The sequence below is a fragment of the Protopterus annectens genome, chromosome 1.part1 (genome assembly GCF_019279795.1).
Source record: "Protopterus annectens isolate FY-2018-M chromosome 1.part1, PAN1.0, whole genome shotgun sequence".
NCBI lineage: Eukaryota > Metazoa > Chordata > Ceratodontiformes > Protopteridae > Protopterus > Protopterus annectens.
Window position 1 is genome coordinate 473,032,238 of NC_056726.1, and position 19,014 is coordinate 473,051,251.

Sequence of the window (19,014 nt, forward strand, 5' to 3'; positions counted from 1 at the left end):
TTTTCCATGATTTTGGCAAGTGGTGACAATATGGCTATTGGCCTATAGTTTGACAGTTCTGTGGATGAGCTGCCTTTCTGGAGTGGTATAACATAGGATATTTTCCATATTGAGGGGATTGTGGACTCTGTTATTGTTCGATTAATTAGGATTGAAATGGGGTATGCTATAACATCTGCGCTTTTTGCAGATATTCGGCTGGGAGAAGATCTGCAGAAAGGGTAGTTGGCTTTAGCTTTTTCAATAAGGATCGGATGAAGGAAGTAGAGACAGGTTGGAGGTTAAAGGAGAGTAGTGTCTTGAGTATAGGATCTGTTATTGAGGTGCAGGTAGCAGATAATTGGTTGGCTAAGGATTGAATAGTCTCGGTAAAGAAAGTATTAAAGGTATTTGCTATTTCTACTGGGCTTTTATCACATAATGTTCCTGGGGTAGGAGTGGCGGATTTACCTGGTTGGAGAAGATTATTTAAACCCGCCCAGAACTTTTGAGGATTGTTTTGATGTTTATATTGTAGTTGGCAGTAGTAGTCTTTTTTGTCAGTTGTGATGGCTTTTTTAGTCTCGTTTCTTAGCTGTTGGAATTTAATATGGTCTAGGGGTGACTTTGTTGTACTCCATTTGTCCCATGCTTTGTTTCTAAGTTTGATTTTAGATTTGGAGTCTTTTGTTAGCCAAGGTGCTACTTGTGTTTTAGTTTTGATTGATCTTTTTGGAGCATGAGAATCTAGCATGGTTAGAAATGTGGAGTTATAATTTGTTACAGCCTCATCTAGGGAAAGATACTTTAGAGTTGACGAATTACAGGATTTGAGTTCCATTTGAAATTTTGTGAGGTCAAAATTTTTCTTATTTCTGATAGACCTGTAAATGGGCAGTTTGGAGCTTACTATTTTGTCTTTCCTTACGTATGTGATGAGGTGATCACTAAGGTCATTGGGAAGGGTCCCAGACATGTACATATGGGGATGAGTATTAATGAGTATCCAATCAAGGATACTCTCTTTTTGGTTAGAATTACCTATTCTGGTGGAGGAGGATATGGTCTGTGAGAATCCATGGAGGTTTATATGGGTGGGGTTGGAGTCTGAAGAACATAGTTTCCAGTCAATGTTGACATCGCCCAGGACAATAGTTTCTTGAGGGCAGTTGTTAGCTAACCAATTTAGAGTGTTCTCTAGTGTGTCAGAGTTATTCCCAGGGGGATATAGATCCCAATTAGATTTACACTTTTTTGTTTGTTTAGTTGTAGTTTTAGAGCTAATATTTCAGCATTGGAAATCTGGGGTGGTTGAGTGGGGTTGAGTATGACGTTAAGTATGTTTTTGTATAGCACTGCAATCCCACCTCCCTTTTTCTTTGTATGATCAGCCCTAAGTATATTATAACCAGGTGGTAGGATCTCATTATCTTTGGTTGATGGTTTAAGCCAGGTTTCTGTTAGACACATTATGTCAGGGAGGTAAGTTGCTAAAAGGGCATGTAGGTTATGTACCTTATTGTTTAGGCTTCTTATGTTTAGGTGGTAAATTTGGAGGGAGGTTGATGACCTGAGAGAAAATGGTGGGCTATCAGAGTTTGGGGTTGACGATGGGTCTGGGTTAGGATGGATGTCTCCATCTTTAGTTATGTTTTTTCTTAGGTAATCTAATAGTTTCATGAGTTTAAATAGTAATTTTTGACCATATTTGGATTTAGGGTGCTTTTGGTTTGATTTGTTAAGATACTGGTAATTAGGTTTTGTTGTTTTCGTGGCTGGATAGTAGGTGGTATATTCAGTACTAAGTGAAGGTAAAGGGGTACTGGTTTGATATTTGGGGTAGTGGAATCCTGAGTATTGCTGATCTTCATATCTAGTTAGTTATCCTGTTACTTACCTGTTATGAATGCTAGCCAATGCAGGTCTCTTTGAAGATAGATTTACTAACAAATGTCCTTTGCTTTCAATAAGATAGGAATTTCCAATCCAATCTACCACTTAAAAATCCACAACCATAAGTTTTCATTTTCTTACCATTCTCCTGTGACGAAAACATCAAAAGCCTTGATGAAGTCCAGATAAACCACATCTACAAGATCCCCATTGTCTGTTTCACCGGCAAATCAGTAATGGACTTGAATAAAGAAGAACTAGTAAGACCTTGATTTTGTGAAGCCTTGCTGTGTCCCATTAACCAGCAGACATGTCTTATCTTCACTTTCACATCACTGTCTTTGTGGTTGCATTAACATTTTATTTAGATTACATAAGTCATGTACTTATTTTGCCTCCTTAATGTGCTCTCCAGCTATCAGCTAGTCTAAGTCTGCTCCCATTGCTCCTTTATGGCTTAGTGTCCCCAGTGCTACTGCCACTGGGATGGGACTGTTACTTTGATGGGTTAAGAAGGTGGGACAGATTGCACTACAGCATGCAAGCAGTGTCACATATGCTGTCTTGTATGCCAGGGTATATGCTGGATGTCCTAGCTTTTGTAGCTAATAATGCATAAGTATCGTATCATCGCATTCAGGGTCAGTTAATTCTGCCCCTTCTATGGTAATTTTTTAATTGCACTCTGCTGCACAATTACAGCACTACCCACATCACTGGGGGCATGTCAGATTGCAGAAAGGAACTCCCTCCTCCCTTCCAGAGTCAGCAAGAGGACAAAAGGCCACTCCTTCTCACCCCCTCTAGTGCTATTTGTAATGTGCCTGTTGCCTGCTCTTTTATTTCACTTTTATAAATTTTCTAAATTATTACTAAGTTACTATTATTTTACTTATTTGTCATTAAACAATAAATCACTTGCTTAACATTTTGATTTCTGTGTTCTTTGTTTTGCTGTTACTGTAACTAGACATGGCCGAAAAAGGCTCTGTGGTGCTCCAGTTCACTTAACCTGCTCAAAATAAATAAAAAGCGTAAAATTCCTAAGTCTTGCCATATAAAAATGAATAAACAAAGAATGATGTTAAAAATATTTGATGCAAGGTTCCAAGCATAAGCAAAATAATGCAAAAGCAATAAGTATGACAAAACTACTACTGCCTTTTATCTTTGTTAACTGGATGAAACTACATGTACAAATAGCTTGTTAAAACTTACCTCAACTGATACTCTTTGTTCTTTGGGGAGTAGATGCAACATACGGCACTTGAATACAAAGTTACAAAGAATGGAAACATAAAAAAGAAAAAAAGAAATTATTTACCAAAAATATATATATACACAGAAGCTGCTACAGCTGCTTATTCTAAAGGATGACTATAACAATTATTTCTTACTTTATTAGCTTTATTTTTATTGCTGATATTTATGCAAGCCAAGGCTACTCAGTCTAAAGAACAGCTTAATGATAAACTGTAATCATACTGGGAAATTAAATGCTTATATTTAGCTACACCTTTCACAACTATCAAGGCTGTCAAAATAAGTCATACTCTAAGAACTTGATACATATCATAAATTGAGCCAAGCTGTATCTGATGGATAGACAAATACATGAAACTGGGTTTCTGGTAAAAAGTACAGAAGCAAACCTATTCTGTGCGAATGGTCCCTGTGGGTTAAGTACTATATTTATTACTTACTCTTCATTTTAATATGATGAAAAATATTTTGTTTTAACTGAATGGAGCATTCAGTCTTGGAATTCATCTACAACTATTCTATCACTGCAAACAGCTGTGATGCTGCAGCTTCCTGTTATTGCATAACACAGTCTGACATTAAAAGTAAAGGTCAATGGATTTCAGGGAAGAAAAAGCATCAGAATAAATTAAGGTTTAGTGGACAAGCTGGAAAGAACATTCTCATTTTACGCCTGTGGCATTGAAACGTTCCTGCTTTGGTAAGCATACTACTCCTGCCACTGGGCTTGTAATGATTCCAAGTTAAATATGCAGCAAAGAATAAACTATCTTAATGGTACGGGGCATAATAATTTCTCCTAGAATAAAGAAATCCCTGGAATAATTAAAAAAAAATAAGGGCATGATTCAAAAATCACAGATATATGAACCCACTCAATGTGAAAAATCAGTCCTAAGGGTGGAAGGGAATCTCTCTGTTCCATCAACCTTCATTAACACGGTCAGTATATTGTTTTTTTTTACAGGTCTCATAAGATGTACCAAGCAGCATGTCCCACCATTTAGTATGTGCAAAATACATTAATAAACACAAATGGATATGCAAACATAAAAAAATGCAATATACAACATTTTCCTACAGAATACAGAGCACCTCTTGGACTTATGAATGGCTGGTTGCGGATCCTATTTTTAAATAAATGGTGGCTAAAAGCACACAAGCCTCACTACCCAAGCAAGTCTTGCACTTTTCTAAATGTAGGTTTCGCTCAAATATCTCAAGCAATAAAAACAAATGTTTTCCAATTTTCCATACAATTTACACCAGCATACTTTCCTGACACCCCAGCCAGGGATTCAGAGACTTTTGTTAATGCCAGACGTTTCACTGACGGGTCCAAATCATGTGCGAATAAAATTCTATTTTAAACTTTTCTTCTTAATATAGGGTTAGAACCAAGCAACTGAAAATAGTGAATGCTGGCTCCACTGAAAATGCAGCTACAGATGTGAGGTCAGTAATGATGACATGAAGCAACATATAGCATCTGGCTTTAATAAAGAAATACACTGTGTTTAAAAATATTATCAGAAGTGTAAGCAAGCAAATGAAACTGATTTTATGTGTATCAAAGAAAATATTACCATGGAGACACAACAAAACCATTTTCCTCTTGATAAAAAGAGCTAATAATTCTGCTTTTACAGGGTCTGTCAGAAGAACTAGCAAAAAACTGAAACTGATTTTAACCAACAAGATGAAATACACTTGCATTGTTATTTATAATTGTGGGTAAGCAAAATATAACATTTCCTCTTGAAAAAATGCAATTACTTTGCTTTTCCACATACTGTCAGAAGGGTTAACACAGACCAAAAACTGTTTTTACATTATACAAAAGAGTACAAGAAAGTAATATCCAACATTTTTTCCCCTAAGACCTCATTTACACAGGCTCAGCCCTCAGTGCCCGATGTCAACACCAGATCTTCTAGCATCCTTCTACACCTCTCAGACTTACTTAAGGATGTCTTGGGGGCTTGGCTGTCTGTGCTTCTGTCTGGTGGGGCATTTTATATTTTATATGCCCTACCCACTTTTTCCCTTTCCCTGTCCCCCAGCCTCACTGAATGTACACAACGGCAACTCCCCTCTTTGGACCACACCTCCCTTTAGGAAGCATCAAGTGCAAGCACCTTCCTCCCAAGACAGGTATGTCCATCCCTCCTTGCCGCTCAGTCAGTCGCCTGAGCCACTAATTGAACTCAAGTCGCCAGGGATGTAGTTAGCGCTTTATCCCTCTATGCCACCAGAGCAGGCTAGCGTTTTGCTTTTGATAAAAAGTAAACTTCGCAAGAAGTGCCAAAAGTACTACTAAAAGATGAAACTGATTTTTAACTAAACCAAGCTGAGAAATGCTTGCTTTGGAATTTTTAACTATGGTAAAGCAATATAAGCATTTTGCTCTTGATATACATATGTATGTATATATACATTCAGCAATCTATAGATAGATAGATAGATATGTGTGTGTATATACTGCTTTCACAAACACTGTCAGCAATGCTAGCAAGTAAAAAGGGTTAAAACAGTACATCAATCCATCCAGAGCCCCTTTTTCCCCATTTTTGCACATGGGCCAGGGTGTCACATCAACAGTGAAAATCTAGAGCCAATGTTCAAACTTCCGGGTGGTTAACCCTGCCGCTGTTATTCTTCCATACCACACACACTCACACAAACTCTCACAACTATGGCTAATTTCGTTTTACTGAGGCTCGCTCATTAAGTCCTTTGCCTACATCAGCTCATAGGTCAATGATCCAGTTAACTTCCCTACTCTCCGTAAAATTCTTAATATCTCCCTCCCTAATGCTAGGTATGATAACTTCAATAACCCTAAACTTGAAAATGTGGTGCTCCCCCATTTGTGTAACATGCTTAGATAATGCATTACAAGTAGAATGAGCGAGCCTCAATAAAACCTTTGCTAAAAAGTAAGAAACTTAATAGATGAAATGTATATCTAAACATATATTTATATGTTTTAGGATACATTTCTTTTTTTGTTACTATTTTTATTGAGTGTAGCACTTTAAATTATGTAACAGACCATTGATTAATATTTTAATTAATTAATTAATGTATTAAGCTTGCAAAGCATTTTATTGGCTGTGTTAAATTCAAATCTCTTTATAAAATGTATGAAGTGTGTTTTTTAGCTAGAAGATCTGAGGAAGCTATATAATGAAAGCGCTTACCAAGTTCATTGTGCAATAAACTTTCGTTGTGGATTTTATCAAGTTTGAGCTGCCTGTTTGCCTCGCTGTTGTTTCATTGTTTGGACTGATTATTGTATTTGCTTTCAACAAAGAGGCATTTACCCTACCAAGCGCAATTTTTATTTTTTGGACATATAAAAGTTTGTTTAAAATGTATGACAACTTCCTTTTTTAAATAAATGGAAATTTGAAGTACGAGTCCCAAATGTCTCACCCCCCACCCCCAACCGGACAAATAGTATATCACTGATCAAAATAACAGACTTGCTGACATGCAGTGACAGTGTAAAGGAAGCTTGTTTAGAAAACCTCCATCACATAAAAGAACAATCAAAGTTGGCAAAGCAGGTTGCCAGTACAGTGGTATGCAGTACAAGTAAGACATGGCTGGTATATGAATATAGTGTCAGATTCTGTGCAAGTTGCCAGATGTTTGCACAAACTGAGGAGACTAGTGTGTGTGTGTGTGTGTGTAAATGTGCACGTGTCTGTTCATAACATTTAACTGAAATGCACAAGCATCGAATAAAAATGATCAATGCCAGTATTTTGAAAAACAAGCTTTCAGAAAATTGAAACAAAAATATCAAAAAAGGAAGCCAAACAGTTAACTTTCTGATCCTACAGCAAAACTCTGCTCTTTCTTTCAGGGCAAACTCTTCTGAATACTCTTAAGCGTTACAAAAGAGTTACCCCTACGGTAAGGTGTCAAGTTAGGTTTATAGCCAGGGTTAGCAGCCATTAGTATGGTGGACAGATCATCTTCTTTACATGTGTCTATGTCTCTCTCTCTGTATGTGTATGTGTGTGTGTGTGTGTGCGTATACATCTATATATGTATGTGAGACACACACACAAATATATACACACGCACATATACATATTATACATACATAAATATATATATATATATATATATATATATATATATATATATATATATATATATATATATATATATATATATATATATATATATGAGTCTATTGTTTTAGTCGAATTACATTTGGTCAAAAATGATTTCAGGCAGCCCACTTCACTGAAAGCTCATTTGGTCGAATTCCATTTGGTTGAAAATGGAATATACCCCTGCCTCACTGCAGTGTGACCCTGGAGCGAGAATAGCAAGTTAGGGGGTCTGGGGGGCGTAGCCCCCCCACATTTTCCAACTAGTTTGTATTGACGTTATATGTTTCATTTTATTTCTAATGGATACACAAGTATGTAATAGTGAATACGCTGCAATTATGTGGGGGGCTACGCCCACCCCCACACCCCCCTAACTTTATATTCACACTCCTGGGTCGCACTGCAGTGGGGCAGGGGCTATATTCCATTTTCGACCAAATGGGTTTTCAGCTAAATGCATTTTCGGTGAAGTGGGCTGCCTGAAATCATTTTCGACCAAATGTAATTCAACTAAAAGCAGTAGACCCATATAGATATATATATATATATATATATATATGTAATAAATATATATATATATATATATATATATATATATATATGTAATAAATATATATATATATATATATATATATATATATGTAATATATATATATATATATGTGTATTTGTGTAAGCATCTCTCTCTTATATATATACACACACACACACACACACACACACACACACACACACACACACACATATATACATGCATAAAGTTAAAACCATCAATTCTACTTGTGTTTTATATTTTGGAGTAGGTCACACAGAGTACTCGGAATGGAAATAGGTCATCTTATTTAGATAGTTATACTGGAAGATATTAAATATGACACAGATTGCCAGGTATAAATAAGAGGATTTCCATTAGCAGTACCACCAGCTTGTGAGCTGAAAAGCTACTGGAGTGAATTTTTTTTAAAATAAGTGGTTGTATTTTTTGTCCTTTTTGCAACTGTATTTTTATTCAAATTGATATTTTTATAAGTGTTCTAACATAACATTATGTTAATATGGACATATTTATTACGATTTTATAAGATGAGTAGGACTGATGGTTTTAACCTTGCTGAAGTATGCATTTTTATATAGTATTGTGTAGTTATTTCCTTGTTCATTCTTATTGTTTGTGATTTGATGGGTACTGATATTTAAATATGATGTCGCTAGATTTTTGCGTTATTTGACAATGTTCAGTGCTAAATAGGGAATGAAAGCGCTCATTAAATAAAGTTGATTTTGTTCTATGAATCAATGTTTATTTGATCAATTAGTGCTACCCATGACTGTCCCATGTCCCAGTATAGCAACAGTTTCTTTTCCACCAGTACGTGGCCTCACATAATACAGGGTACACAGACTGCCAGATTATTTGTCTTGGCCGAATGAACAGTTTATGTCATGAGTGCTCTTGCACATTACAAGACTACTCATGCAGCCACTGCTCTGTAAATTATCATTGGTCTTCATAGTCACAACACAATGCATCCCCATTAGGTGAACAGTTTGCACAGCAGTGCTCCTTGTCCCAGCTGGTGCAATACTTCCAGCAGGTGTACAGGCTTTCTTACTGTGCATCCTACTGTTCAACACCTTCCTGTCAACAGCACTGTCTGAGGGTGTATATGCTTCAGTGCTGTGTCCCTTGCCTTTCCAAATCCCTAGTCCCAAGAAACCTAGCATCCAGAAAGCAGTAATCAGTATACTGTTGCAATTGGGGAAGTACTGAACTTAGTCCGGTATACATACATACATATTTTTTTGCAGTTCAATGAGCTGGCAGTTATGACTGTCATTAAGACTGGCACGGCTATTGACTAGATGGCCTCCAAGCTGCACCTTGCATGCAGCAGAAAGGCCACCTATAAATTCCAGATGCTTGACCTCTAATGTAGTGTAATGCAACTTTTAACCTAAAGATGAGTTAAAAAGAGTTATGTACTTACCATAACTTGGAATCTGTGCTATCCAGTGTCATTATTCATCACAGATGGGTCTTGGATCCGAGCCAGCAGCTAATGGACAGATCCAATACTCAAGCCCCGCCCCTTCCCATACTCCCCTGCTGACCTCTAACCCTCAGATCGAGTTTGCTGAACAAATAGGAGCGCAGAAAATTCTGCATAGGAAAAACAAACCAACCAAAAATGGAACCATCACTGCTCTACCAGATCCTGAGAAGGCAGGGTGAAGGAGGGAGGGAACATGATGAATAATGACACTGGATAGCACAGATTCCAAGTTATGTTAAGTACACAGCTCTTTATCTGATGCTATTCGTGTCATTATTCATCATGGATGGATCAGAATCTCCAACTATTACGAGCCCTGGGTGGTCTCAAGGAAGGATATGCCGGAGCACAGAGGAACCAAAGGAAGCCCTGTTCCTAAACACCAGATCCAGTTTAGAGTGTGAAACAAAGGTGTGGGGATTAGTAAAAGTAGCAGCAGTACAAATCTCATCCAAGGAAAGTTTAGCTAAGAAGGCCAATGACGTAGCCACAGACCTAGTAGAATGGGCCTTAACTGGTCTGGATAACTTCACATGTTTGCTATCATATACGAAACTAGCAATCCATCTGGAGATGCCTGGCCCTTTTTATTTTGAGAAAAAGCCACAAAAAGCTGGTCTGACTTCTGAAATTCCTCAATCCTTTTCAGAAACAAACATAATTGCTTATGAACATCAAAACAATATAACATGTATTCTCCTTTATTAGAGTAATTAGGAAAGAAAACCAGGAGTTGTATTGATTGACTGAGATTAACCTCCAAGGCTACTTTCGTAATGTATGAAGGGTTTGACCTAAGGGACACCCCTGTCCTTGTGGAAGACCATAAATGGAGGTTTAATGCTTAGAGCCTGCAGCTGTAAGACTCTTCTGGCAGAAGCAATGTCTATTAAAAATGCCATTTTCCAAGACAGGAACATGATATCGCAAGAAGCAGCTGGTTCGAAGGGCTTTTGTGTCAAAGACTGCAGCACCAAGGTCAAATCACATGGTGGGGAAGGATCTTTAATAGGTGGTCTAAGGAGAAAAACTCCTTTAAGAAAGGCTTTGCACAGTTTAGAAGACAAGGTAGGCTCCACATTAATGTGGAGGTTAGAAATGGCCGCTAAATGAAGCTTGACAGTAGAAAAACTTGCCCCACCCTGAACAGGAGAGGACAAAAACAGTAAGATATTAAGAATTGTGGTTGAAAAGGGATCCAAATTATGCTGTCTAACCCAAACAGAAAACCTTTTCCATTTACTGGAATACATCTTCTTAGTAGATGGCTTTTGGGAGGCCAAAATAATGTTCCTCATAGGAAGGAAGCCTGGACTGCGAAAGAATTACTGAAAATGGAGAAAGCATGTGGTTAAATGAAGAGTCCGGAGATTGGGAAGTGGAAGCCCCCAGGGATGGGAGATGAGATCCGGAATGGGATCCAATATCCAGGCTGGATACCTCAGATAAGAGCATAATAGGGAGAACAACACCTGCTGAGGCCAGAAGGGGCAATGAGGGTGAGAGGGGTCTTCAGGCAGCAAACTTTCTGTAATAACTTGGGAATAAGAGGAGTAGGAGGATAAGCACAGAGGAATCCCAGCGGCCAATCGTGAATCAGAGCATCCCTAGGTGACTCCCCCACTGGAGGGATCAGGGTAAAGTAATTGCTGCATTTGTGGTTGACTGGGAAGGCAAAGAGATCACAGCATGGTTAACCCCAACAGTCGACAGAATCAGGGATCACTTATGGGGACTCAAGATGGACCTGCTGAGTTTGTTGGCCAGCACATTGGAACTGCTGGGAATGCAAGTTGCAAGAAGAAAGTGCCTGGAAGGCTTCACCCATTACCACACTCTCATGGCCTCTCTGCACAGAGGATAAGACCATGTTCCCCCTTGCTTGCTGATGTACCAAACCACCACCATGTTGTCTATTTGAATTGCTATGCTTCCTAGAAGGAGACACTGCTGAAAGGCTTGCAATGTTAGAAGGACTGTCCTCGTCTCTAGGATGTTTATGTACAATTGGGTCTCTAAGGGGGACCATGTGTCTTGAACCATCCTGCCTGAAAATGCCCCCCACCCCCACCCTCAACAGGGAGGCGTCTGTGGTCACCGTGGCCTTGGGTTGGGGGAAGACAAAAGAGCCTGCCTGAAATTAGATCCGGAGTCTGAAGCCACCATGCAAGGTGATTCCTGCACACCTGAGAAATCTTGATGCTCATGGACATGGGGTGAATCTGACTGGACCACTGAACTGCCAAAATCCACTGCAGAATTCACATGTGATACCTGGCAAGAGGAACTAACTGGATGGCAGCTAGCACTGAACCTAGTGCTTTTAGAATCAGATGGACTGATGGATGCTCTAGAAGCATCATACGGGAGATCTGATCCCGAATAAGAAGAGCTCTGTGTAAGGGCAGTGCTACAGTCTCCAATATCATGTCCAATTGAACCCCGATAAACTCCAAATTTTGGCAAGGAGAAAGGTTGGACTTGGGCAAATTGACTGTGATTCCCAGATGGTGAAAAGACTGAGAGCATAAGAGGTTGCCACTAATAGTTGTTGCCTCGAGGGGGCCGTGTTGAGCCAATCATCCAGGTATGGAAAGACCTGCAATCCTTGCAGCTGGGGATGGGCTGCCACCGTTGCCATACATTTGTTAAACACCCGGGTTAGCTGTGGCTGTCCAAAGGACAGGGCTCTTAACTGGTAATGATTGGCCCCTAATCAAAAGTGCAGGTGTTTCCTGCAGCTCCTGTCCTTGAGATTCACTGAGGATATCCAATCGTCCTTGAGCAACAGAGGCAGAATGGACTGAACAGTGACCATCTGGAACATGGACTTCTTGACTGACAGGTTCAGTTTGCTGAGATCCAAAATGGGACACAGATCCTTGGTCTTTTGGCACCAGAAAGAAGCGAGAGTAAGTTCTGGACCCTCGTTGTCCTGTGGAGATGGATGGCTCTTTTTAGAAGAAGGTGATGATCCTCGAGATGGGTCAACTACCTCTGGCACGGTGGAACGTCCGGAAGGGATTTTCGAATCAGAGGGAGCTAAAAAAAGGGAATAAAGTAACCCCTAGAAATAAGGAGGGGAGACTTGTCCAGGCTAGTGGGTGCAGGGAGAAACAGCTCTGGACTGCCTCCAGGTCATGACAGTCGGGCAGCACTTCAGGAGCGCTGAAAAGGCTTCTCTGAGAAGAGTTCCTGGCAGACCTGATTCTGCAGACCCCTCTGTCTCTGGGGTGGCATCTACCATTGAACCCCCTACTCAGCTTGTGGAAGAGGATTCTTGGGGAGCATCCTAGAAGGGGGACTGAGTCCTGCAGAACCAAAGTTTTTTACTACCTCTCAGAATCTTAGAAAAGTATCGTTGAGGAGTAGAAAACTGGATTCTCACTGCGAACATAGTCTTACCCTCCTGCTCACTGCAGGTCAATGTGTCCCCGATGGACAGTCTGAACAAGGTCGAACCGTCAATGGGAGCATTAGTAAGAGATGCTTTGAAGGGTTCTGCAAACCCACAAATGCCGTCTAATGGCAACACCTGTGCCAGCCACTTGAGAGATGGCCTCAGCTGCATTGTAGATTAACCTCACTGAAGCATTAGCCAGGGAAGTCAAGAGTGGACAACTTAGGAGACACCAGCTTATGACTCTTTGGAGGTAGCATCTCTGTACGGAAAGTGGTGAGTTCTGACACCAAATCCCCCTGAAGCCGGGTAAAATGTGCCATGTAGTTGGTCGCTCTCAGTCCGAAGGTAGCTTTGGCAAACACATGCTTTCCAAACCAGTCAATCGCCTAAGACTCATTATTCGGGGATGGACCAAGGAGCTCTGTTCTGTTAGCTCCTTTTTGGTAGCAGCGGTCACCACTAGGGCATCAACGGGGAAGCCCTTACTCCAAAAAGCCTTATCTTTACAGGGACTCAGAAATTTGTTCACCTGTTCTGGGTACTGGTTTCACTGTGTCTGGCTCCTTCCAAGCCCTGCCGGTGATGAGATCCACAAGCTCGTCGACAGGGGTGGAACCCAGGTAGAGATGGGCCTGTCATGAAGGTCTTTAGAAATACAGTTTCCTCCGAAGACGGGGTGGGGGAAGACCAACTGCCTCTTTGCTTGAGAAGTTCGAGGATGTCCCCAAAGTACACTTCCTCAGATGGCAGCCTGGGGGACCAGTCTCCCTCACTGAAATCTGTGTCCTCGGTGAGAGACTCTCTAGGAGAGTGCAGGTGCTTCCTCTTACACATTTCTCTACTAAGGGTGTTCTTCCATGGTGGGCTTGGGGGAGGACTCATAAGGGGAACCCTAAGTGGGGCAGTACCTGTCTGAAGGCACTAGCAGGAGGGCTGAACCTGGAAGGATGATGAGGCCTCATCACCCAAATCAAGAGGGGCTGGGGAGGGCCTAGAGAAGAAGGAGGGGTGACTGCCAAGCTAGAGAAGGTCCTCTCTACTGCCTGGAAGCTGATGTACTAGACGAGGCTCCCCTCTCCTTTCCCGTGGTCTCAGCCACCCAGGAAGGGATAATTGACTCCAATGCAGTACCGAAGCCCCCAGATGATATCGGCCCCAAGCTGTCGAGTACCAAAGCTCCCAGGGCAAGGGAACAGTCTGAAAACTCAGGACCCGAACCCACTCCCAGAAAATCCACATCGGCCTCAAAGGATCAAGGCACACCTTGTCCCGAGGGCTGTGAAACAGAGCAGGCCAGGAACCCTGATGGAGTCAAGAAGGGAGGTATACCCGACACAGACAGCCTCTCACTTGGAATGCTCTGGTCCTGATGCTTCGAAACTGGATGGATTGGAAGAGGAGATTGGAGTCCTGTGAGAGGAAGGCCCCTTGGCCATCTGGGCCAGGGACTACAACAAGCCCAACCCAATATGGGCCTTGAGGAAGCTCCTCATCATCCTATCCATATCCAAAGGTAGCAGACTTCAGGAGGATCTGGAGGATGCAGATGAATGGCTCAACTTAGCTGGGGATCCTGCCTTGGATCCGACAGATCTGTGGTCCCATGAAGGGGACTGGCTCTGATGTTTTGGATCCAATTTTATGGAGAATCAGGAGGGGGAGCTATCTATGACACTCAGATCTGACAATGCATGCAGATCTGACAGGCTGGCAGGCTCAAATGACAAGGGTGGTGCGCCGGAAGGATCCGTTAAAGAGATCGGATCTAGAGAGGGCTTGAGCCAAGACGGAGCCTAGTGTCCGAGGCACCGATACCTCGGATCCAAGACTCTCAGAGTGGAAGAGCCCAGATCCAAATCCAAAGAGGCTGGACTTGGATCCGGGGATCTGCAATCCAAGAGCCTCAGCTTTTTACAGATGGAAGGAGACCCTTTGAAGGGAGGAGGGGGTCTCTTTCTGGAATCCTGAGAGGGCTTGGTGAGGGATTCCACTTGTAGGGGACCACCCTGAGCCAAGCCCTTCAGAAGCATTTTGTTACAGTCCTTCATAAGAGCCCTGGGGTTGAATGCAGCACAAATGTCACATTCAACTTCCAGGTGGGCTGCTTTTAAACAGTAAAGACACTCCTTGTGTGAGTCGGAATAAGGCATTTTCCGACCACACGAGGAGCATCGCTTGAAACCAGAAGGTTTCTCAGCCATATCTACACTCACTCACACAGCAAAACTGAGAAGAATTAATGAGGGTTTTTTTCTTTTATTGAAAGGGAGCAAGGGCGGAAAGGGGCTTCTGTGACAAGAGTAAAGGGAGAGCTAACTCTAAGCTATGACAGGAGAGGTAAACTAGTACAGAAGCCCTAAAATACCAAAAGGAGATAGAAAGAGATAGAAAAAAAACCAACAGTAACAATTACTCATCTAACAGAGAAGTCGCTCGAGCCCAGATGCATCCAATACATTCAATGACAAATGAGATCTGAGGGTTAGAGGTCAGCAGGGGATTATGGGAAGGGGAGGAGCATGAGCTCTGGATCTGTCCATTAGTTGCCGGCTCTGATCCGAGGTCGGATCCAAGACCCATCCATGATGAATAATGGCAAGGACAGCATCAGATTGTTCCACTTTAAGATAAGTGAAGGTACCTTGCTATTATTTACTATTAGCTATGTAAGCTAATGCTTTAATTATGTTTCTTTTTGATGTAGGTTTGAAGTGTATTTACACTCACAAGGGTTCCTTTAGCAAAATATTCTTCTTAAGCATAAGAGCACAAAACACTGAATGATGTTCATATGTTAATACATTCAACTGTGAAGCTTACAATCATGCGACTTTCAAGAAGCTTGACTGCCATAACACTATGCCATGCACAAAAAGACAGTTTTGCAACTTTCTCTGTTCCATCTTTCAAGCTTCCTTTCCTCTTCAACCTTTGCCTTACTCGCCCATCACCTTTTCTGGTATATACGGTAAGCTTATAAAAAAAAACTTAAAATGCTTAAATTTAATCTGACAATTTAGTTGTCAAGTTTAGGTTTTAGTTGGAATATCTTGTTCAGATTCTGCATAGCCTCCCTGTGTCTAAGTATTTTTTGACAGATACTCCATTTTTCTCATACATCCCAAAGCCATGCCATAGGTGAACTGGTGATCATCCAAACTTAGGGTGTGTGTGTGTGTGTGTGTGTGTGTGTGTGTGTGTGTGTGTGTGTGTGTGTGTGTGTGTGTGTGCATGCGCGTGCACTCAAGTGCTTGTATCTTGTGATAAACAAGTTAATGAATAAGAATCCAAAAATCAGAAAAAGCAGAATGCAGAATAAAAACGTTTTGTGTGAATTACTGAGACAATTAATAATGTTTACAACAACATAACCTTGAAGATGATGCCATTTATTCAAAGGATAATTCATTAAGGCCTATGTTATCACATCTTATCCAATGTTCCAGTAAGAGGATGTTTAAATTTGTTGGCTTCGATTTTAGCAGGCAGTAATGCAGTAAGGTGAAGAGTTCTCTACAGAGAGATTGCCAAAGATATTGATACATTTCCCCTTTTTCTGTGACAGTGCGTTCTCAGAGCTAACATATGTAAGAGAGATTAGGTTACGATGTGTATTTTACATCTCGATTAGATGGTACAGAATTTAAGACATTGGTGTCGCAACCTGAGGATTTGTTGACAGACTGCTATGGTTGAGAGTTTAAATTTGATCACCTTATGCTAAATGAATTAGCCGTCGATAAAAACAAACCATACCAAGTTTTAACACTGCAGTATGATTGGTCATACACACAGGCAATCTAGAGATGTCCAAGGATTTGCTATCTCTAGCCGTGTAACCAACTAGGTATATCAGTTATATAAACATGGACCACTGCATCTAAAACCATTTCACCAAGACAGCACAGCTGAATTCCACAATGAATAATAAGCCAATTGGTCAAATATTTTTTTGTAGTAGTTGCAAAAGTCAGTGACTTTAGGGTTATGTCTGGAGCCTGCACTAAGGTTAGACTCCAGGATTAGGTTTAGAGTTAAAGTGTTATCTCCAGTGCAGGGAGAAAAATCTGTCAAAATCTGATTACTGGAATGTCATTGCTGAAAATGTTAGGCAAATTATCAATGTGATAAAAGACCAGAAAAAAAAATAAAACCTTGCATGGAAAGTGAATACAAATGCAACTGCTTCAGGGATGCTGCATAGTCAGACACAATACTAACTTATCCCCAGCATATATTTATGTGGGATATAACTATACTGCTCCTGTTCTGGTTTTCAGTGGGGACATTACAAATGTACACAAAGATATGTAGATAATGTACATAGGCGGCTTAACATGTTTACATATCAGCATAATTCAGTCAAAAATTCAAAATATTTTTCTTTCTCCATTTGTTTATGTGTCGCACTTGATTTAAACTCTAGCATCTATACATCTTATATTTCTGCTCATGAACATGTATACAACTACTTGTATTTCTAAGGCAAAAAACAAACTCATTTTATTAAGGTCAGGCTCAAGCATAATGAGAAAGCACAACATCTATACTGTGCTACCTATTTTTAAAATGTTTCTACTGTATGAATATATACTTGACCTGTGTGCAGTACAACAGTAATGGGAGTACTCATTAATACAACTCTTTCCACATTCGACTTTGTAGATGTTAATATACCCATGGGATAACTCCCTTACTTCTAATGTTAACATATTATACCCATGAGGTAACTCCCTTACTGCTAATGTTAACATATTAGACCCACGGGGTTACTCCCTTACTGCTAATGTTAACATATTATACCCAAAGGGTAACTCACTTACTGCTAATGTTAACATATTATACCCATGGGGTAACTCCATTACTGTTAATGTTAACATATTATACCCATGGGGTGACTCCCTTACTGCTAATGTTAATATATTATACCTATGGGGTTACTCCCTTACTGCTAATATTAACATATTATACCCATGGGGTAACTAATTTACTGCTAATGTTAACATATTATGCCCATGGGGTAACTCCCTTACTGCTAATGTTAACATATTATGCCCATCGGGTAACTCCCTTATTGCTAACGTTAACATATTATACCAAAGGGGTTACTTTCTTACTGCAGATGTTTATAACCACTTGTATTTCTAAGGCAAAAAACAGGTACATTTTATTCAGCTCAGGCTCAAGCATAATGAGAAAACTCAACATCGAAATACTGTACTACCTATTTTTAAAAGGTTTCTACTGTACGAATATATACTTGCCCAGTGTACAGTACAACAGTAATGGGAGTTCTCATTAATATAACTCTTTCCACATTCGACTTTGTAGATATTAATATACCCATGGAATTACTCCCTTACTACTAATGTTAACATATTATATCCATGGGGTTAATCACTTACAGCTAATGTTAACATATTATACCCACAGGGTTACTCCCTTACTACTAATGGTAGCATATTGTATAGGCGTACAGCATACAATTGTTATATTTTACATTATTAATGGGCAACAGTGATACCTGTATCTAGCTGTTTGTTGTCTACTTTATACTTCCAACAATGTTCACATTCAGATGTCTGTTAATGATGCTTATATTATGCTGCTGGTTGTTTTTTTTTTTTTTTTCCCCTACTTGTAGCAATATTATTTGCCTAAATGGCTCAAATCCTGGCTGAAAGCAGTCATCCGACCAGTTCACTTACCAGGTAAATTAAAAGAAAGAAAGAAACAAACAAAATAAACAAATAAGCAAACAGGCATTAAAAAAAAAATCCACCCCATCTACCTTACAGAATGGAAAGTCTTCAATAAACTGTGCTACATTATACCAGCTGTCCTCAGTATGGGGTTGGTAACATCACCTTTCAAATTTCTAGTAGATTCACACAAAGCGATGTTGCATATGTGTAGTATGTTTACATTAAAAACTCGGGCAGCATACTGCACACCCGAATGCAGAACAGTAGTCCTTAATGGCTTGGCTGGCTTCATTAGATATGAAACCATTACAAACAAAGTAACAATTTGAAATATTATGACCTGCTACAGCAAGTCCCGAAACATGGAGAATGAATGGCCAAAAAAACAGAGTTACATATACAGAGTCCAAGATGGCCATTTCCCAGAATATTCCCTTTTTCAGAGGTAGGGTGATTTTGGAGTTGAGATATATATATATATATATATATATATATATATAAGTTCAAGGGTGTGTGTGAAGGGGCTTGCCTCCTGCAAAAAAGACGTTTAAAGGAGAACAATGATCTTTAGGATTTGCTTGTTT

General features: G+C 40.1%; 1 protein-coding gene across 2 annotated transcripts in view; it reads right to left on the reverse strand.

The window, feature by feature from the left end:
* Positions 1–19,014, reverse strand: part of MOCS3 (molybdenum cofactor synthesis 3) — an 851,577-nt gene that overhangs the window by 272,822 nt on the left and 559,741 nt on the right. The window contains exon 10 of one of the 2 annotated variants that reach the window (XM_044076158.1): positions 3,091–3,138. The exons of the other annotated variant lie outside the window; for it this stretch is intronic. Coding sequence (XP_043932093.1) covers positions 3,091–3,138 — 48 coding nt within the window. The remainder of the gene's footprint in view (positions 1–3,090; positions 3,139–19,014) is intronic. 2 annotated transcript variants of the gene reach the window in all.